Source organism: Aspergillus tanneri, assembly GCF_003426965.1.
Source record: "Aspergillus tanneri strain NIH1004 chromosome Unknown AapTan_2_pilon_pilon_pilon, whole genome shotgun sequence".
NCBI lineage: Eukaryota > Fungi > Ascomycota > Eurotiomycetes > Eurotiales > Aspergillaceae > Aspergillus > Aspergillus tanneri.
The window spans coordinates 1439183-1460557 of NW_022984629.1; the positions used below are offsets into that span (position 1 = coordinate 1439183).

General features: G+C 49.2%; 4 protein-coding genes across 4 annotated transcripts; 3 read left to right on the forward strand and 1 right to left on the reverse strand.

Annotated features, from left to right (window-relative positions):
• Positions 1-688: 688 nt before the first annotated feature.
• On the forward strand, positions 689-9150 carry DRS1 (nucleolar DEAD-box protein required for synthesis of 60S ribosomal subunit; the record flags this gene model as incomplete). The annotated part of the gene is made up of 8 exons (XM_033565160.1): positions 689-1181; positions 1244-2972; positions 3845-5558; positions 5628-6306; positions 6547-6562; positions 7084-7228; positions 7294-8871; positions 8953-9150. The coding sequence occupies 8 exons, from the start codon at positions 689-691 to the stop codon at positions 9148-9150; spliced, it is 6552 nt and encodes a 2183-aa protein (XP_033430917.1).
• A 907-nt stretch (positions 9151-10057) lies between these two features.
• On the reverse strand, positions 10058-16073 carry ATNIH1004_000447 (putative AMP binding domain protein; the record flags this gene model as incomplete). Its single annotated transcript, XM_033565161.1, has 6 exons — positions 10058-10988; positions 11048-11651; positions 11709-11918; positions 11974-15737; positions 15889-15911; positions 15990-16073. 6 exons carry the CDS (start codon positions 16071-16073, stop codon positions 10058-10060), a joined length of 5616 nt encoding a protein of 1871 aa, XP_033430918.1.
• A 917-nt stretch (positions 16074-16990) lies between these two features.
• Positions 16991-17884, forward strand: RPS5 (40S ribosomal protein uS7; the record flags this gene model as incomplete). Its single annotated transcript, XM_033565162.1, has 3 exons — positions 16991-17136; positions 17314-17497; positions 17567-17884. The coding sequence occupies 3 exons, from the start codon at positions 16991-16993 to the stop codon at positions 17882-17884; spliced, it is 648 nt and encodes a 215-aa protein (XP_033430919.1).
• A 614-nt stretch (positions 17885-18498) lies between these two features.
• Positions 18499-20978, forward strand: SDA1 (SDA1 family protein; the record flags this gene model as incomplete). The annotated part of the gene is made up of 4 exons (XM_033565163.1): positions 18499-18545; positions 18637-18672; positions 18747-19034; positions 19097-20978. 4 exons carry the CDS (start codon positions 18499-18501, stop codon positions 20976-20978), a joined length of 2253 nt encoding a protein of 750 aa, XP_033430920.1.
• Between the last annotated feature and the right edge of the window lie 397 nt (positions 20979-21375).

Genomic DNA, 21375 nt, shown 5'->3' on the forward strand with positions numbered 1-21375 from the left:
CAGTTCTATACTGGGAGACGCCGATATCTCTCCCGCTAAGAAAGCGCACCTCACACAGAACGCCAATAGGTCACAGTTTGATCCTTAGTACGCAAACATATATCGGGATCTAGGCTATAATACTGCTAAATAATTGGCATGCAGAATATAAAATGGCCCCGTTAACTGTTTATTGCTTTCGCTACTGGATATGATGTGGCGGCCAAATATCAAATTCAAGGCATTCACGGACCTTAAGCTGTTTTGAATTTATGGAAGGCAGGCAGAAACAGTCTAAAACCTAGGATTATCTATCCGTCTGCCCACCATAATAGAACTCTTTTTTCTCTTGTCTCTTTATACCTATTTCTTCTGTTCTCCTGTCTGCAACCCATATGCCTTTATTTGTTCTTAGGTAAACCTATCCAGACATACTAAGTGTGGATGGTATGGTCGCTCACATGCAAATAGGGCAGGACGTTCACATTAACCGGGTTAAACTCCTACGTTGCAAATAGGCATGGCAACATCGAGCACTTTAAGCCTACCTGATAGCTCTGATCTTTGGAACAGATTAAAAGCTGCAAAGGAATACCTATACACTCAAACCAATTTTCCCTATAACTACAGGTCTGCATCTTCCAGTAATACCAGTGGTCTCTCCAGAAATTATTCCCCAGGGATAGCATTGAACAAAGCACTTGCCACAATGCAGGACCCAGATGTGCCAGAGCCTGAACGATCGACTATGGAAACAGATGTCAGAGTGACCGCTAGCGTGAAACTGCCTGCCATAAACCCAAGCCATTGGAGTTCTATCTCCCAACCCAACCCAGTGAAACCTTTGGCTTCGAAATCAAACTTACCCGAGGACAACGAGGCGAGTCAGAAAGTGAATTCACATATCCAACCTACACCACCTACAAGGCCTCGTGTGAGGTTGGGTGGACCGTCGATTGCTCTTTACATTGCACCCCACTTAAGAAAACCATCACTGCGATTTCCCAGGCGATTTCCCACTAGTCACACCACCTCTGGGCGCAGTGAATCCAAACAACAACCTGCAGGAGTACCTCAGTCTTCTTTGTCCAAGACCCAACTGGCCACTTCTGTATCGAAGCTTTCCAAGTTGAGGGAAGAAATCAGACCTGCATCTCCTGAAGCTCCATCTTCGAATATCGCACAGAACACGCCCTCGCGCCGTAAGAACCCGTACTGAGACGGATTTCAAAATTTGCGATAGGACTAGCTGATGATTCAATAGAGCAAAAGGCAGCCAGTGACGTCAAAATGTCTGATACTGATTCGGATGAGATCATGCTTGCGCGTGGGAACAGATTTCGAGAAAACAAAAAACCCCAAAGCCAAGCTGAGTTCCCTCAGCGCTTTTACGAGCAGAAACTCCACAAAAGATTTGAGAGCCCCAAAGTCTCTATGAAGCACAAGCGATCGAGGATCCAAGCCACAAACAGCAACCACGCAGCAAATGGGGGGGAGTCTAGCAAACGGCCAGTAGATGGCAGTTATTCCAAACCCCCAGACAAGGCGAAACAAGATGCTTTGGAGGAATTGCAGCGACTCCGAGAGCAAATCGTTTGCCAGGCACATTTGAATCGCTTCAAAGACCTGGACTTTCCCACGGCGAACCCAGACGCTCTCATCAAATGCAGAGATGGACCAGGAACTGATCCAAACTCGGAATTCTACCAGATTATCACAAAGCGTCGTCTTGCGGGGAATACCGTTAATGAAGAACCGAACTTCCCTTCTTCGGTGGGCCTGTCTTCCAACGAAACAATCGAACCTGGTCCCGATAAGTCCGTAGTCCAGTGGGAAGCGTACATCCAGAACCCTGACATCTTTCCGATAATAAAAGATGGGGAGCTGTACTTCTCATCGAATCCGACTCCTGAACAGGAGCGTATTCGAGATCAGCTGGCACAACATGGTCTTCAGCCCACGACCACTATCGGTAATACTGAAACGACACTGCGCCCTGACAACAAATGGTCTGATGCCATCTATGCTGATTGGGAATATCGTCCTCGCGCCTACTCGAGCTTGGAGGCGTTTCGCGATTGGTTTCGCCGATGGCTTGACGGTACAACACAGACTTGCTGCCATGTTGATATTTATCACCAGGCCTTTTTCGATGGAACTGCGCATGCAGATGGCGTACGTACCATGTTTATTCCCGACTTGGACGACCATCGGACCTGCCACGACAAGGAAGATGAAACAATACTTCGTCACTCTCATGAGACCGCGGAGGGATATTGCCACAACTGGGTGATGCATGTCAGAAAGCAAGAGGCAGAAGAACGAACTCGTAGGGAGATTAACCGGCAGGCTTACATCCAAGCCATGAATATGCCACTGGAGCGGAGTCCTCACTCGCCTAAAGCGAACATCTATCTCCGGCCCGTCGAACTTCACGACGTCCCGGAGCTTCTTCGGATTATCAATTGGTATGCTAGCAATTCGACTGTTAGTACTGACATTAAAGACTGCGAGGCGGGAGACGTTCGCCAGTGGATCAATGACTCCAGAGATCAGAACCTACCCTTCGTAGTTGCTGCTGAGCGCAGAACCGGTACAGTCCGGGATGATACCGCAGAGAAGGTCGTAGGCTATGCTTTGGCAACTGATTTCATGGGCGACAAAACCAGCGGTCGATACACAGCGGAGCTTAAGGTTTTTGTCAGACCCGACAACCGATGTCGGGGCATTGGAAGATGTCTCACCGACAAGCTCTTGGAAGTGTGCGATCCTACCTACATTCCCAAATTTGGGTATATTTTCGACTCCAGTTTTGAGGATCGACCTAGATACCAGTCGGGAGGCCGTCGCCGACTTGCTCGTCTTATCTTTACCCTTAGCTATCGAAATGAGGAACGCACTAAATACCAATGGGTCATGGACTGGTTAGCTCAAAAATATGAGTTCGAAGAGCAGGGTGTGCTGCAAGGAGCGAGGGTCAAATTCGACCATTTGTAAGTTCTTTTATTATTGTTTTCTGTTTGTCATCCCGTATTGATTAAGTTGGCTAAATTTTACTAGCCTCGACGTCAGTTACCTCGTCCGCAATATCGGATACAATCCAAGCAGCCGATTCGAGTACTAAGTTCGCCATAATGACTCGAAGGAACGATCTTATCGGAACTAGTTTTGCACATACGGCATCTTGAGAGTAGGAATTTGGTATACAAAGCATAGTATGATAAAGGACTGCCATCTGGCTGTCACGGAAAGTCCTTTCATGAGCTGACTGAGCAACTTCCCAGTCCAGATCTCGGTGCTTTCTAGAAGCATTCTCTTTTGTATGTGGAGGGTCCGATGATAATTGGCTTCCGTATTTCTTTCCCTTTTCTATTTCCACTAAGGATTTTGCATCTCTTGACCTCCTTTTTCATATAGTTACAGTATTCAAATGAGAAAGTAGGCAAGGAAAAAAAAAAAAAAAAAAAAAAAAAGAAGCACCTGATGACGACAAATGATCTGGGTGAGGGAGTCTCTTGCTTTCTGCAGTGATTGAAGTACAGTTTAGGCTAGACTGAATTAATCAAGAACGGATCCTTATGGCACGGTTCCACCAATTAAGCCCACTAGAATACTCTCCGATTTATTTCTGCCTGGTAATTCTTCACCGCCTCCGCAGTTTGAACTTTTTTTTCGCTTTTCTCTTCGCCGAAGTACATGAAGAAACAGCTGCGGGAGACTGCTAGGAGGAAATTTCACGAGGGTTTTCTTGTTCATTTAGTTTTCTCATCTCTTGGGATCCATTTTTCGTATAAAAATTTTTTCGAAGAGACCTAAACGGGGACACCATCAATTGCTTGATAGACTCGCTAAATATGGCTCCCAGATCAGCAGCCAAAAAGCGAAGCTCTAGAGATGACGATGATTTCGTGCTTACTATCTCTGACGACGAAAATGATAACTTCGAGAACATTAACGAGAACGGTGATGAAGACACAACATTAGCCGGTGCGAAGAAGCGCAAGAGGGAAGCAGCGGAGACTACGTCTGGAAAGAACAAGAAACAGAAACAACAAAAGAAGCAATTGAAGAACGGCAAGTCGAATAAGGAGGAGAAGCTGGAGGAAGAGCCCGAGGAGGAAGAGTCCGAGGAAGAAGAGAGTGGCGGCGACGATGATGGCGTACTGAATCCGGATTTCGAATTTGATGTGGGTGGTGTTGCGAATACAGTCACCGAAGGTTTCGATGGATGGGCTACCGGTGATGCTCGTGAGAGTGCAACCAAGAACGGGGATAAGAAAGGAGTGGATATTGATGATATTATTTCTCGGCGAAAGGAGAAGAAAGAGACCCAGGCGCAAAAGAAGCAGAAGAAAAAGGAACCTGAGAGCGAGAGCGAAGGTGAGGAAGACGAATCGGATGGGGGAATGTCGGTTGACTTCAAGGATGACGAGCTACTAGCCGAGGATGGATTTGGTATGGGAGCTGATGGCGAAGGGGAAAGCGAGGAGTCCGGAGGAGAAGAGTCAGGTAGCGGTGATGACAAAGAGGGCGAAGGCGACGAGGATGAGGAAGATGATGACGATGAGGCTGCCTCTGATAATGATTCTGTTGCAACTCCCGTCAATCACCCGGACGACGTCTCAGATAATGACTCTGAGGTGGATGCCGAGGAACAGGAGAAGCGCAAGGCTTTCTTTGCCCCGGAAGAGAAAACTAATGAGCAGTCCTCGATGGACGTATCGAAAACATCGTTCCAAGAGTTCAACCTCTCTCGACCAATCCTGCGTGGTTTGGCCTCCGTCAACTTCACTAACCCGACTCCCATCCAACGGAAGACTATCCCCATGGCCCTCCTTGGTAAGGACATCGTTGGTAGCGCTGTTACCGGTTCCGGAAAGACAGCTGCCTTCGTTGTCCCCATCCTGGAGCGTTTGCTCTTTCGTCCACGAAAGATGCCCACTAGCCGTGTTGCCATTCTAATGCCTACCCGTGAATTGGCTGTGCAGTGTTACAATGTGGCTACGAAACTAGCCACCTACACCGATATCACCTTCTGTCAGCTGGTCGGTGGTTTCAGCCTCCGAGAGCAGGAGAATATCTTGAAGAAACGTCCCGATGTGATTATCGCTACCCCCGGTCGTTTCATCGACCATATGCGCAACTCGGCTAGCTTCACCGTTGATACCCTCGAGATTTTGGTTTTGGACGAGGCCGATAGGATGTTGGAGGATGGATTTGCAGACGAACTTAATGAAATACTGACGACCATTCCCAAATCTCGGCAGACAATGTTGTTTTCGGCGACCATGACCGATACGGTGGATAAACTCATCCGAGTCGGACTCAACCGACCTGTACGCCTCATGGCCGACTCCAAAAAGAATACCGCTGCGAACCTCGTTCAAGAATTCGTGCGACTACGACCAGGACGGGAAGATAAGCGATTGGGATATTTGCTCTATCTGTGCAAGGAGATCTATACCGGGCGAGTCATTGTATTCTTCCGACAGAAGCGCGAGGCGCATCGCGTTCGGATCGTTTTTGGACTACTTGGGCTCAAAGCGGCCGAGCTCCACGGTAGCATGAGCCAGGAACAGGTAAACCCCCACTGTCATCGTACGGCCCCCTGATTCAGGTCTACAGTAGCTGACGAGAATCCACTACAGCGTATTACAAGCGTGGAGAATTTCCGTGATGGAAAGGTGGCTTTCCTACTGGCCACCGATCTGGCGTCACGTGGTCTCGATATCAAGGGAGTCGAGACGGTCATCAACTACGAAGCGCCGCAGAGTCATGAGATCTACCTGCATCGCGTGGGACGAACGGCCCGTGCCGGTCGTTCGGGCCGGGCATGCACAATTGCTGCCGAACCGGACCGCAAGGTGGTAAAGGTGGCCGTGAAAGCCAGCAAAGCACAAGGCGCCAAGGTGGCCAGTCGGGTGGTTGACCCTGCCGTTGCCGACGACTGGGCTGCAAAGGCTGAGGCAATGGAGGATGAGATTGATGCCGTGCTTGCCGAGGAGAAGATGGAAAAGCAGCTCGCACAGGCGGAGATGCAGGTGAAAAAGGGCGAAAACATAATGAAGCACGGAGCAGAAATAATGTCGCGGCCGAAGCGGACATGGTTCGAAAGCGAACGGGACAAGCAGGCGGCGCGCAAATTGGGGGCAACGCAACTCAATGGACCGGAGTCAGGGAAGAAGAAGGACAAGCAGAGGCTTAGCAACAAGGACAAGAAACGGCTTGATGACACTCGGCAGCGACTAGAAGGAAATGCTGGGTGGAAGAAGGGCAAGGCTGTCCGAGAGGGACCGAAACAAGGGAAGTCGATGAGTAAAAAGGGCGGTAAGAAGAACGAGAAGAAGAGGAACTGATGTGGAGCATTTCACTTGCATGTACTGTGTAGATAGATAGAGAGAGGGATAGAACTTGTTGAATCATCACAATGTTCGATCAGAATCCATGTAGGCCCATTTTCTCGGCTACCGTCGGCGCGGCATGGCACTCGTGCACCGGCTGTGGCAGCCAGGGCTCCGGTGTCGGCGAATGCACCAAGGTTGAATTACTGTTTAACATGACGTTCAGTCGGCGACCTTTGGACGTCAGTAGCGAGTGCCGAAGATCTGCATTGTCATCGCTCTTCTGTCACTCTCCTCTGATGCGTAATTGGACCAATGTGACTGGTGCTGCCACCGAAATATCTGCCCTGTCCGAATGGTAGCTGTACATGCACAAGCGTGCCTTTTGGCCTATCATGTCGGGTCGGGCCAAGTACTGGTACCAAATCAGGTGCCGCAACGGCGTCCGCTGTCGGCCGCAAAGAAAAAGTGAAATCATGCTCATTGAGTCACTTCCATTTGTTCTTCATCTTAAATACTGGCAGTAGCTCACATTCCTATTCTTCACTCTCCTTTCGTCCATCTTGCATCCCAATCCATTCTCAGTCGCAGAGAGGCAGTATTCTCCCCCATCTTTTCCTCTCCCCCTCCCCTCGTCGCCTGTCTTCCTGTGGATCCCCCCACCATCCTTACCATGCCTATGTAAGGCCCTTCCCCGTGATTGCCCCTCCTTGCTTCCCCGTTATCGTGCCACCGCCCCGCTAACCGTTGTTCTTGCGTGAAGGCTCAAAGATCCCTCGACGAAGTACAAGCCGTTCAAACCACTTCGTCTTCCTGATCGTCAATGGCCCGATAAAGTCATCGAAAAGCCCCCTCGGTGGCTGGCCACCGATCTAAGAGATGGCAATCAGAGCTTGCCGGATCCCATGGTAAGATGCTCTGCTTCCCAGCACGCTGCAATTTCTCCGTGCTCACCACTTCGTCTACAATCTAGGATTGTGAGCAAAAGCTTCGCTTCTTCAATATGTTGGTAGATATCGGGTATAAGGAGATCGAGGTTTCCTTCCCTTCGGCCTCTCAGACGGATTTTGACTTCACCCGCCGCCTTGTCGAGACTCCCGGACTCACCCCGGATGATGTTTGGCTACAGGTTCTGTCCCCCTGTCGTGAGGATCTCATCCGTCGCACAGTCGACTCCCTCAAGGGAGCCAAGAAAGCTATCCTGCACATATACCTAGCTACCAGCCCATGCTTTCGTCGCATCGTTTTCAACATGGACAAGCAGAAGAGTTTGGAAATGGCCGTCCGCTGTACCAAGTACGCTCGCTCCATCACCAAGGATGACCCCTCGACCGCTGGTACCCAGTGGCATTTTGAATTCTCCCCCGAGACCTTCTCTGATACCGAGCCCGAATTCGCCGCACAGGTCTGCGAGGCGGTCAAGGAGGCTTGGGGGCCGACCGAGGAGGACCCCATCATCTTCAACCTGCCAGCCACCGTTGAAATGTCGACTCCCAACGTGTTCGCTGATCAGATCGAATACTTCTGCCGACACGTATCGGAGAGGGAGAAGTATGTGGTATCCGTACACCCTCACAACGACCGCGGTTGCGCCGTCGCAGCGGCTGAGTTGGCTCAGATGGCCGGTGCACAGCGTGTCGAAGGAACCTTGTTCGGAAATGGCGAGAGAACCGGAAATGTAGATCTGGTGACTCTGGCACTCAACCTATACACACAGGGTATCAGCCCCAAGGTAGACTTTTCGGATATTAATTCCGTTATCAAGGTGGTTGAAGAAAGCAACAAGATTCCTGTTAATGAGCGCTGGCCTTACGGTGGCCAGCTGGTTGTCTGCGCCTTCAGTGGTAGCCACCAGGACGCTATCAAGAAGGGATTCAAGGTGCGGGAAGATACCGGAGTTACGGACGAGGCCCAATGGGAGATCCCCTACCTTCCCCTGGATCCTCAGGATATTGGAAGGACCTACGAGGCTGTTATCCGTGTCAACTCTCAGAGCGGCAAGGGCGGTGCTGCTTGGGTTATCTTGCGCAGTTTGGAGCTGGATCTCCCACGCGCCCTCCAAGTCGAGTTCAGCAAGGTCGTCCAGAAGCGGACAGAAGAAGCCAACCGGGAGCTACGCTCCAGCGAAATCGTCAGTCTCTTCGAAGAGGCATACCACCTCAAATCAAACCCCCGCTTCAACCTGGTCGACTACAACATTACTGCGGATCGATCGACCTCCCCTGCACCGCCAGAGCCCGGCAAAGCGCTCAACACCAGGAACCTCAGGCGTCGCTTTACCGGTATCGTCGAGATCGACGGTATCCAGCACGCCATCACAGGTGTGGGCGCTGGTGCTATTTCCTCCCTGGCCCACGCTTTGTCCAAGTTGGGCATCGATCTCGATGTCGTTGACTACAAGGAACACTCAATCGGTTTGGGTAAAGACGTGAAGGCCGCAACGTATATTCAGTGCACTGCGGCCGGCAGCAAGGAACAGGTCTGGGGTGTCGGTATCCACCAGGATGTGGTCCAAGCCAGCTTGATCGCCTTGTTGAGTGCTGCTAGCTCTGTAAGTTCCTGAATCTTCTCGGGATCAATTCGATCCGAGCCCATTTGTGTGCTCCCTCCACTAATGACCTCCGCTCCACAGTTCCTCACCAGCCGCGCCGGATCCCCTGCACCATTCCGTCCCCATCGCTCTAATGACCTCACTGCCGAAGACCTGAAAGCTCTGGACGATCTGCACTCTGCCAACGAGCCAGCTATTCTTGCAGCCAAGGCCACCAACGGCAGTGCCGCACCCAGGGTCAATGTGGAAGCACTGACGCAACAAGCTGAGAATATGTAGATGACAAGAAGTGTAGCAAAAATTCTGGATCCTTTTTTTTTTCTGGTATTATAGGAGTTTATATTTTGATGGCATCTTTGTGGAAGGGAGTTGAGAGAACAGGCTTCAGAATTTAACAGATTATAAAAAAGGGCCAAAAATTCTGGAATAATTAAAATCACACATGTACAGAATGACAGGATACAAGAATCTTTATTTATTCGTTAATAATAATTGAGAAAATAAATGATTTCCAAGTCATGTTGTTCTGGCTCAACCAACAATTATTTCTAGGATATATATAGTTCCACAAGTACATAACTAAATCAGTTAGTAGGTCTATTTCCGTGTAAATTGTTTGTGTAATACCATCTGTACTCCCTTGAAGACTTTCAAAAAATAAATATAAGATTCATTCCTCGGATATATATCCACCATCTAAGCAACGAACCCAATATGGGATAGATCTCTTAAGATGCGATAACCCAAACAAACCTTTCCAGGGAAGGGGAAAAAAAGCTCTAGAATGACAATAATGGGTTTGTGATTTTCTAATTACACGCATGCTTTGGATGGGGGTATGTACAGACAATAACATGTCGTTCGTTCATTATAGGGAATGGTAAGAAGACAGACAAGACAGTAGAAATGGGATTCAAATAGCAGGCAGGGTAGTGCAATGGATGGGTAATGTGTAATGCAGAGTGAAACCAAGGGAATCAACAAAAACATGCCAAATGCAAGAACAAAACAAAGAATTTGGGGATAAGTCAAGACAATAGTAAAATGAAAAGGGGGAATGCACTCTAAACACATACGATAGCCAAACATGATGCGAGAGTAACCTGCCAATGATTTGACCCACATAACAAGCGGCTATATAGGAGATTTAGATCTGTTGAAGAAAATGGATATGCGCCCTTCTTTTTCAATAACCATAATGACCTTGCTTCATCGTTTCGCTACTCGTATTGTAGCTATTTCCACTCTGGCCATGCGTATCATCTGTTCCCAGTGTCGACTGGTACATCAAAGCTTCTTGGGGCCATCCTCCAGTGACATCGTCCAGTGGCTGCTCGTACGAGAACGGTCGTGGCTTTGCACTAGATTGCTGTTGGCCAGAAATTGATCCTTGCTCCGTGGCAGGCCTGTAAGGTAGAGCTTCAGTCACAGCAACAGGGCCGTTGGATCCGGCCAATGGAGGCGCCGTAGAGGTTGAGTGGGCGAAATCACCGAAATCGAAGCCGAAATCCGGATTTCCGATTGCTACGGGAACATCATTTGGCGTTGGTACGTTTCCCGTGCTGGAAGAGGTTGCTGGCCGCATTGGTTCCGCGATCTGCGGAATAGAGGGCGCCGATTCAGGCACGGCAATGGGACTGTTGAGCATCGATCCATCACCCGGGTCCTGAACGGCCTGGTACGAGTCAATGGTTACCTCCGGATGTTCTGCTAGTGCTGGAGCAGGGGACCGAGGAACAGCGGGCACGTCATTCTCCGGAACCACAGTAGATCGTCGAGTGCTATTGCCCATCACGCTTCCTGGCTTAGAGCTTCTGCTGACGCGATGCTGTGGCCCGTCCGCATAGGGGTTCTCAGATCCCTCCATGTCACGAATGCTAAATTGGGCAATCGTTCGCAGCTTTCTGGTAATCCAGGTTGCCAGAACCTTACCACGCTGCTTCTCACCTAAGCGAGACCGAGGGAAGTCTCCTTGCGAAACGAAGGCCACGATGTCAGCAACGACTTGGTGCTCATTGAGGATGGAGTCAACTATAACGGGCACGAGAGATGCCAAATAAGCCTTTCTTGTTACCTCAACGACGACGACGATCAGACCACCCGCTTGAAAGACAGCACTGTGGCAACAGCATTAATAGATACACACAAGACCACATGTACAGGATTGGCTACTCACCATCCACCGGATACGATATTTCGGTGGCATCTTTCAACGGAGTTCTCAATATCCATAGGAAAGTGATTGAGTCCATTGACTTCAAAAGTTTCCCCAATTCCTCCAAGCACAAACAGTACCTGCATTTCTACCGGCTGACCTCCCGGTCCAATCGGTCGGGTAACTGAATGGAGGAAGCCCAGATCACCCGTTCGCACGTAAGCAACACTGGGATCTCCGTCCATTATTCGGCCATTGAAACGCTCCTGATCGAATTCCTGTTTAGAGCCATAGAATGATTTGGCACAAGCATCAGACTGGACCCAGATCTCTCCATATTCTCCAACATGGCATAAGGTGCAAGTCTCTGGGTTCACTATCGCTATTTGAGTATTTACTGGGACCATTCCAGAATCTTGGACACCAAGGGCTGTGGGGTCCGTATCTGGGTCTACGGGATAGACGAGCCCGCGGCGTAAAGATCGAAGATCAAGCCAGAGTTCGACTGGCTCAATGCACATATATGATCTCGTAGCAACCATGGGATTGAGAACGTGAGAATACACAATATTGATTGCGGTGCGGTCCAAACTAGCCGAAGCAAAATGCAAGCGGACCTTTTGATCTGCAGCGTTTAAGTTAGAGAATACCTTTCACTATGCAAAGGAGTTAGGTAACTCACAAATATCGACACGTGGTCGCCCCTCGGCGGAAATCATCAAGTTCTTGAGTTCTTGGAGCTGGAAGCCTTTTGCGGCCATTGCAGTCATGGCATAGTCCAACATCTGGCTAGTGGCATAAGTATCCTTGATTTTATACCGCGAAAGAGCGACGAAGAGTGTCATAGGATTTTGCGCAAAATCAACAGGTGATACAAGGTATGTCGGTGCCCCTAGATACTCTGTCAGCCAAAGATGAACATTCTAGGTGCATTTTCGTTGATTTACCGGCATATATTCCCATCAAGCATGTGTGAAGGAAGCCGAGGCCTAGAGTGCTACGCACACTACCTAGTACTGGTCTCGAACTGGTCATCTGGCAGGTCTCCTTTTGCACTTTGCACATCCCCATGATCGTATCATGGCCGATGTGGACGGATATCCTTCTTTGATCGGGCGTCCAATACGTCCAGATCAAAGCAGGGTGCTTGTTTTGCAGCCATGTGTCCTTTGCCGTATAGCCCATTTCCCGGCAGCCATGAGACTGCTTTGAGGGCTTGGTGGTATTGTAAATAGCCGGGACACCTATCCGAAGGACCTGGGCAGATTGCTTGATGTGCTGTGAAACAAGCTTTTGTCGCATAACATGGTCTACATCGCTGTTGACAATGATCGCCTTCACATGGAAATCATTGATGACATGCAGAAAAGCAGGCGCATCTTCTGAAAGGCGGTTTTGATCTATAGGTGGCAATGGGATCACAACCACCCCTAGACAGAAGCAGGCATGAACTGCGTAGACATAGTCTTCCGAGTGGGTATACATTAAAACCAAGTGATCGCCTGGGCGGACCTTGACTTTGTTTCGTAGGTAGGTCGCAACGGCAGAAACTTTCAAGTCGAATTTCTTCCATGTAATGCCTTTCCCTTCCTTTCCACGGCCGTCAATAGAGCAGAAGGCCAGCTCCTCCGCTTGTCGAGATACACGCCATTGGAGAACGTCTACAATAGTTGAGAAGTTGTTTAAGGGCGTGGACGTACGATCATCCATGACCACTTCACGATAATCCACACCCGAATACTGCTTCTCCTGAATAGCAAGCATCTCCTGTCTCGACATTAAGGCCAGGGGAGACCAGATGCCCCCAACCGGGTCGACGCCCACTGGAAGATTCATTACCGACCTCTCAACGCCAAACTTGACGTGCACACAAGGCAGGGCACCGGCATCAAAGTCTTTGCGACAAAGCATATTACCAATCTCTTGTCTCCCGTTTTTGGTAACACGAGGAAGAGTATTGGGAGCAGTGAGTAGGACGCAGTAGACCCGCAGATGGTGTTCTTGATATAACACCTCCATACACCTCTCTGCCAGTGATTCGAGAAGAACGGAATCCAACTGCCGTGGAGGACCACCCGAGGTCGTGGGTGCTGTTGATGCTGCATAGGATTCTAGAACAACAATCGGGAGATGCTCTTCGTTGACAAAAACATCGAAGGCGGTGCAGTCATGTATCTTAGGCACGTTCTTCAATATACTGACGATCAAATGTTGGACAAAGAAATAACGATGTTCAGCATTCTCCTGTCCATGCTCGACCCACTCAACTTTCTGGCGAAGACGGTCCTCATAAAGGCCCAGCACAAATACCTTTCCCTCAATCACACAGCCAAGAAGGCCAGTTCGCAAAAACTCTGGCTCGACTAAAACAGGAGTTGGATTGGCATCTTCAAACTTGTAAGGTCGTGCATGGAAGATTGCATCTGTATGTTTTGGTAATGCCCAGAATCCTCCAGAGAGAGAGGGAGAGTCAACCCAAATCTCGCCAATCACATTGGGGGTGCATAATAGATTGGTCTCAGGGTCCACAACAGCAAGAGTTGCATCTGGGATAGGGAACCCGAACGAACCGACGCGCACAGCATTTGGGATGGTCCCAGCAAACTTTCTAGCATCCTCACCCATAGCCAAGACTACGACCTCGTTGCTTTTCAGAGATTCTTTGTCAAGGAGTACCTCTCCAAGCTCATTCTTTGAGTGCTCCTTGGGGGCGGGTGCCAGTGACCCACCCCCCAAGAGACTGCTTCCGAATCCACTATTGTGAGACTTTTCAGATTGCTTTTCCTCTTTCTTCGAATCCTCGCGCTCATTTGGATCCATTTCATGGGTCAAAGGACAACCCATACGTTCTTCACCGCCAAGCCAATCTCGGACGCTGATTACCATACCACCATGTTCCGGTAAACATAGCATTGGAGCAACAATCTCTCTAGCTCTGGGGTTTCTCATGGGCCTTAGCCACCTATCCGCGAGAATTTCGTGGAACTCAGCGTCGACCGTGAGAGAGTCTATTAGGCAAAGCTTTACACTCCCAAAATTGGGCTCGGAGTTCTTTTTGTAATGTCGAGTAGCCATGGGGTCTTGCTGGTAGTTGTAGGCAGCGATCTTTAATCCAGGATAGTCTGCAGCCATGAGTGTCGCTCTGTATTTCGTGATCAAATGGGCATAAAGTCCTGGAGTTTCGACTGCTCGATCTTCAAGCCAAACTGAAGTGTGGCCGCCATATACTGTAAGAAGAATACCTAGGATCATGCCGATGCCTTGCCTAGGATCCAGATAGCTAATGAGGGTTTCGCCACGCGGTCTGGAAGAACCTGAAGAATTAGGAACAGTCGAGACCACCGCACTCAAACAAGCCATTTGGTGCATAATAGTTCGATGGCTCATGACGACACCACGCAAGTCGCCTGTGGGAGCTCGTGCAAACTCAATATAGGCTAAGTCTGGGACAACCAAGGGTGGCGTATCATCTTTCCTCTTCGGATGGTAACTGCCAAATTCGTTGGTCTTCCACCACTCCACTCCTCTCGGCCAATTGAGTTTCTGCGTGGTAATATCCCTTTGGAAGTTCTTAAGATTGTTCTCGGTCGTCAGCGCAAGATGTGCTTGGGTTGAAGTAAGAACCAAATTAAGGCTCTGATAGTCCTCCAAGCTATTGATTGGGACAGCGACAACCCCGGCGATGAAACAGCCCATAAGAGCGACGGCAAATTCAATGATCTCGGAGTCTCGATAAATCAAAGCCACGCGGTCACCACGGTAAAGGTTACTTTTATCACGGATGACCTGTGCCACCTTCTCGGCACGGCTTGCAAGCTTATCCCAAGTTATGGAGGCAATTTCCTTGCCTTTTTGATCTAACACCCAGTAAGCGGCCTGTTTCGCATGCACCCGAGCACGGTATCGCAGAACAGTAGGGAGGTTGTCAAAGTTAGACATTGGCGTATTCTTATCATGTGGGTCATTGACAGCGAACGGAATCTCACGAGGTTCTAAGGGAGTCAGATGGTTGATAGTTGGACCATGAGGAAGCTCTGAAGCAGGGATCAGTGGTGGCGCCATGTTTGCAGTTGGCGAGAATGTATCCGACTGAGAATACCGATGAAACCCACCGTCGCCACCACCATAGCTATCTCTATAATCATCTTGCTGCTGCCCTGCAAAGTCTGAGAAGTATCCTTGTTGAGAGTCGAGCATGGTCGACTGTTGTGTGACTATGCCTGGTGTTATGTCATTGTCCTCATAATCTTCATAACCCCCAGTAGATTCCTCCATGTTATCATGTTGGATGCCAGGGTTGAACGCATAATTTTGGCTCATGAGCGTTGCAGTCCTGGAGTCCTCCAGTCCGGCAGCGGCTGGTTGTGGTTTCGGGAGGAAAAGAGAGTCGTAAGAGGGGGACGACGGAAATCGATCAAGACTCTGAAGATATGCGCTATCACAATCAGTGGACACCTGACTCACCCTCCGATCGTGATCGAAGCTTCCGCTGCCCTGCAGATTACCACGATCACTAGGGAGGGGCGATTGTGAATTCAAATCTTGACCGGTAGACTCCGCCGTTGGCGGTCGGACATTAAGAACTGCTTGTGGAACATTGCTTGCGCTGGAAAAAGTTGAAGATGGGGCCCCTGTGCTGGAAGTATTGAAATCGAGGGCCATGTTAGGCCCAAAGAACTGGGATAGGATAAGGGTGCGTCGTTTTTGATACCTTTCGTCCAGTTAGACACAGTAACCCGCGGAGATAGCGCGGTAGACAATGGCTTATTTGCAGGTTAAACTAAAGCTGGCATTTATCCTGCTTCACACTATCCATCCCGACGCTTTGCCTCTTCTACCGATCTGAATAAAAGGTCACTTACCCTTTCTCCGTAATGTCGCCCTCCTATGTAGAGCAGAAATCGTTAGTCAAATGACCTTTAGCGTCCAGGCATCAGATGTGGGCAATGCCGTTCTGTCATACCTCCAATTCCTTGTCCAGCTCTCGCAAAGCGGATTGGATTTCGGGGTGTTCGGCCATGTTCACGGAAGCGCTGGGCCTGGACATTCTGAGGGGCTTTCGGTCAAGTGCGCATGAAAGAAAATACAAAGAACGAAATGATCCTCATCGCAAGATCGTTGGGCCGTTATCGTAGGGCACTGGGGACCTGAAATATTCCCCGATTCGTGCGGCCCTTTGCGATCGAATGGTTGGAAAGGTGGTAATCTCAAGTTGTCTGTGTCTCCGCGCTTATTGCAGCCAGAGCCACAACGTCACATGCCGTTGTGGCTAGGGCGGTCATCCCACAATCAGGCGTAGGGCCAATCATGGGACTCCGACAAGTTCCGCAGCCACAGTAAGTGTTCCCCGATATCACAAGTGGAGGATTTGTTTAATCCTACCGATAGGAGAGCTGTAAATTACCAAAAGGAGTGGTTGAGGTATCCTCTAGAAGGGAAGGTTGTCTAATCAATATGGAACATATCTATATAAACAGGAGTTTCTTTTTTAGTTATTTTCTTCTTGTTCTTACACCAAACCTATTTGTCAAAAGGACACAGAGGGGATTTGTCCTACTTGAGGCATGTTACAGGACCGACATACAATACGTTCAGTGAGTGTTGGGGGTAATAGAATAGGGGGTCCATTATAGATCTAAGAATAACTGCATCTGAACTCTTGAATCTTGATAAACCGAGACCCTCAATCGTTTAATAAGTAACTCGGACTGTAGTTGTCCAAATGAGGTTTAGCCACGCCGGAGCGACTGGCCAAATTATCACATGACTGACAATGCACCATTGGGCCAAATCCTGCCCTAACCCCACCCACAACTAAGCGAGGCGCACCTGAATTTCCTTGAGCCCAGCGACACATTTCAGCCGACCGACTGCTATCGTCGACATTGCAGGATCAACCAACGACACCGTCCGTCACCTTTTTACGAAGCCCTCCCTCGACAACAGGTGCATACGGCGTCCATCATGTCTGATCACGGGGAAGTCGAGGTCGAAAACCCCGTCGGAGCTTTCCAGGTGCTCCCCAAGGAGGCTATCGCGGAGATGGGATCCGTGAAGCTCTTCAACAAGTGGAGCTACGAGGATGTTGAGATCAGGGATATCTCCTTGACGTAGGTGACTTCCAATTCTATGCGATTTTATGGAGTGCAAGGAAAGAGTCGGTGGTTTGATGCTCTGTTTTAATGGGGAGAGATTGATATGATTTGCGACGAGGGGCCACGGACGAGCACACAAGGACACCAACGAATACACAGAATCAGATGAGCTGACCAGGAATATACGTACAGCGACTACATCCAGATCCGCTCCCCTGTCTACCTTCCTCACTCCGCTGGTCGTTATGCCGCCAAGCGTTTCCGCAAGGCTCAGTGCCCCATCATTGAGCGCCTGACCAACTCCCTCATGATGAACGGCCGCAACAGTGGCAAGAAGCTCATGGCCGTCCGCATTGTTGCCCACGCTTTCGAGATTGTACGTCTTTTCTTACATACACCCTAGTGCACTGGACAGGAATTGGAAGACTGACAGCTCGAATCATAGATCCACATCATGACCGACCAGAATCCCCTCCAGGTCGCCGTCGATGCCATCGTCAACTGCGGTCCCCGTGAAGACAGCACCCGTATCGGTTCCGCCGGTACCGTCCGTCGCCAGGCCGTTGATGTGTCCCCTCTTCGCCGTGTCAACCAGTCCATTGCCCTCTTGACCATCGGTGCCCGTGAGGCTGCTTTCCGTAACATCAAGAGTATTGCTGAGTGCTTGGCTGAAGAGCTGATCAACGCTGCCAAGGGCAGCTCGAACTCGTATGCCATCAAGAAGAAGGACGAGCTCGAGCGTGTTGCCAAGAGCAACCGGTAAAGGGGTAATGTTGGGCGTATTCTCCGTTTGGTCCTGGTTTTATGTGTACTGGAGTGGACGGGGGGTTTATAAGGATTCAGTCGATTTGCATGCATCTGCGCGACTGTACATACCTGAAGACAGTCAACGGGAGGGAGCAACATCCAAAAAGAAAGAGGAAAAATCGAACGGCTTTCTTCTATAGTAGTTGAGATGCGATCATGAAGACCTCAGGCTTTTAAGTCGGCACCTTTTTTAATTTTTTTACATGAAAAAGATATCTCTTGTTCTTTGGAGGGTCTTCCGTTGTCATTAAAGTAGGTATTTGTCCTGGACTTCGACAGATCTCGCCGAGATAGTGCCAAAACTACGACTGTTAGGACTTGTAAACAATTTCGACAGTAAATAAACCGAGTGCTCCTTGCAACTTAATGGGACCTTCGCTGAAAGTAGACAATGTAGGTGGAATTGCTGGATCTGAGTGAGAATTCCACCGCTTATCGATAGGCCGCCGGGAGAAAAAAAAAAAAAAAAAATACGGCCGAAGCTCAGCAAGACTCTCCCAACCTTCACCTGTTTATCTCCTCTCCATCTCTACCGCATTTGTCGGATCTTTGGAAAACTTCTCCGACACAATGGTGAAGAGGAAGTTGGGGGCCTTGGAAAAGGTCGAAGCCGACTTGTGAGTCCATCTCAACTTCCCTTAATGAGCGCAACCAGAATTTCCAGACGAAGATTTCACTTGATACTAACGTCTCTTTCACCCTTTACAGGCCTAATCTCCAGCATAAAATTCGAAGGGATCCAAAGTAAGATAAGCGAGCGCGATGAGTTTCGTCTTTGTCATCCAGTTTCGGTGCTGATAGTCGTGTGCTCTGGTTAGGTCGTACGTGGAAGATTTCCGCGCGCAGCATTATCAATATGAGAGCCACCGAGAAATTTTCATGGCGGCACCATCGTCAGCTGCTGATACAGGCATTATTTCGCTGCGAGAATTGATTGACTTTATAGCTCATGTGGCCGACTGCTATCCAGATATTACCAAAGAGTTTCCTCAGCAACTCATGGACATTTTGTCGCAGCACCACCTAGTGTTGGAACCAGAATTGCGGGAGAAAATCGTAGGAAGCCTGGTACTTCTGAGGAAGAAGGATCTTCTTGATTCAGCGACGTATGTAAGATCAACTTTGCATTAGTTGTGAATTTTCTGCTAACTAGCATTCCTTCTCTCAGATTGCTGCAGACATTATTCCCAATTCTCATTTCCACGCCTAGTAAAACACTACGAGCGCTGATATTCCAGAAGATCCTCATGGACCTTCGCACATCCAATTCCAAAACGACAAACCATAAGCTCAACCGGACCATGCAGACGGTACTCTTCAATCTGGTATCCTCTGACCGGACCTCATCCAAGGGCTTGTGGGCTATCAAGCTCACTCGTGAGCTATGGAAGCGGCAGATCTGGACAGATGCCAAAGCCGTTGAAGTCATGAAAGAGGCCAGTTTGGCTGATAATGAAAAGGTCATCATTGGTGGAGTTCGCTTTTTCCTTGGTGGAGATAAGGAGCGCGAAGAGATGGAGGACGAAAGTAGTGACGACGAGGCCATTGATCTCGGCCGGGTGAAGCACCAGGTTGGCATAAATAAAAAGACCAAAAAGAAGTCCAAGGCGATCGAAAAGGCAAAAGCAACAGTCAAAAAAAAGGAGCGCAAGAAGAATCAACCCCATCCTCTGAATTTCTCGGCACTACACCTTCTTCACGATCCCCAGGGCTATGCGGAATCTCTGTTCTCGAAGCATCTACAGAATACCAAGTCAAAGCTAAACCTAGAGCAGAAGCTTCAGGTGCTTCAGCTCGTCTCTCGTCTTGTTGGATTGCACAAGCTACACATCATGCATCTCTACTCTTATTTCCAGAAGTACCTCACTCCACGGCAACCGTCCGTCACATCATTTTTGGCATCACTTGCACAGGCTTCGCATGATTTGGTTCCCCCGGATGATCTTGAACCCCTTGTTCAAAAAATCGCGAATGAATTCGTATCCGAAGCTTCAGCGTCAGAAGTCGCCACTGCCGGCCTCAACGCCATCAGAGAAATCTGCGCGCGACAGCCCCTTGCAATGAACGAGACCTTGCTACAAGACCTTGTCATGTACAGGAAAAGTAAAGACAAGGGTGTTGTGATGGGAGCGCGAGGATTGCTGAGTCTTTTCAGAGAGATTAACCCGGAGATGCTAAAGAGACGTGATCGCGGGAAAGAGGCATCCATGGGTCTCCGCTCAGGGGAGAAGAAGGAAAAGCGATTTGGAGAGCAGGAAACTGGTGGAATTGAGGGTTTGGAGCTTCTCGAGAACTGGAAGGAGGAAGAGCGTAAGAAAAGAAGGGCTGAGAAGGGTCTGCCTTCTGACGCGGAAGATGACGAGGAGGATGACGAAGCGGAGTGGGATGCTTGGAACGTTGAAGACGACGATGATAGCGATGATTCTGGCGAATGGATCAATGTGCAGAGTGATGTTGAAATTGATCTAAGCGACTCGGATGATGAAAAAGACGGCCCTCCTACAAAGAAGGCTAAGCAAGGTGACGACGACAATGGGGAGAAGGCCAATCCGGAAATTGAAGCAGACAAACCTGAGGCTCCGAAACAGAACCTTGCAACTACTCGTATCCTCACGCCAGCCGATCTGGCCAAGCTTCAAGAACTTCGCACCGAAGCTGCGGTCAATGCGATTGTGTCGGGCCCTAAGCCTCGTCGTGGGCAAGCCTCGAATGCTACTCGGCACACGGATGATCCTCTGACAGCAGAAGAGATTGAAGGATTGGCTGCCCTATCTGCCGGAAAGGCCACTCGCGAAGAGCGGATTGCACATGCCAAGGAAGGCAAGACAGATCGGTCTGATTTTAAGAGTGTGACAGCGAAGCGCAAGGAGCGTAAAGAGGCACAAGGCAAGAGTACCACTAACAAAGAGAAGGCGCGCAGGAAAAATTTTATGATGACCTTGGGTAAAGCAAAAAGTAAGGGCAAGAGAAGTCTAGTGCAGACCCGCAACGTGTTGAAGGCACATCAAGAGCGCCAGAAACGTGGGGGACGGAGAGGAAATATTGGGTAAACTTGGACGTAAGTGGTATATAGATAGTTCACAGTTTGTCTTATAAAAGCTGAAGGCGTTCATTTAGCCATTTAGATGATTGACAGCATGTAATGCAACTCAAGTTAATTCATTTTACATGGTCTCTAATCTATACATCATTGCAAGTTGACTGTATCTATCCATAGTTTGATAGCCCTACGCCCTAACCGTGGCCCAAAGAGGTTAAATTGGCTTGGCATGTGCATATGCGCGTCACCTCGTGTCGCGTTTCCGTAAGCGCCTCCCAGCCTCTTGCTTTCCACTCTTTGTCCTCCTCCTTCCTCACATACCAACACTGTACAGTCACTCAAGTCATTCCTTAATATCCCTACGGACTAGATTGTTGAGACAAAAAAGAAAAAGAAAAATAGAAGCA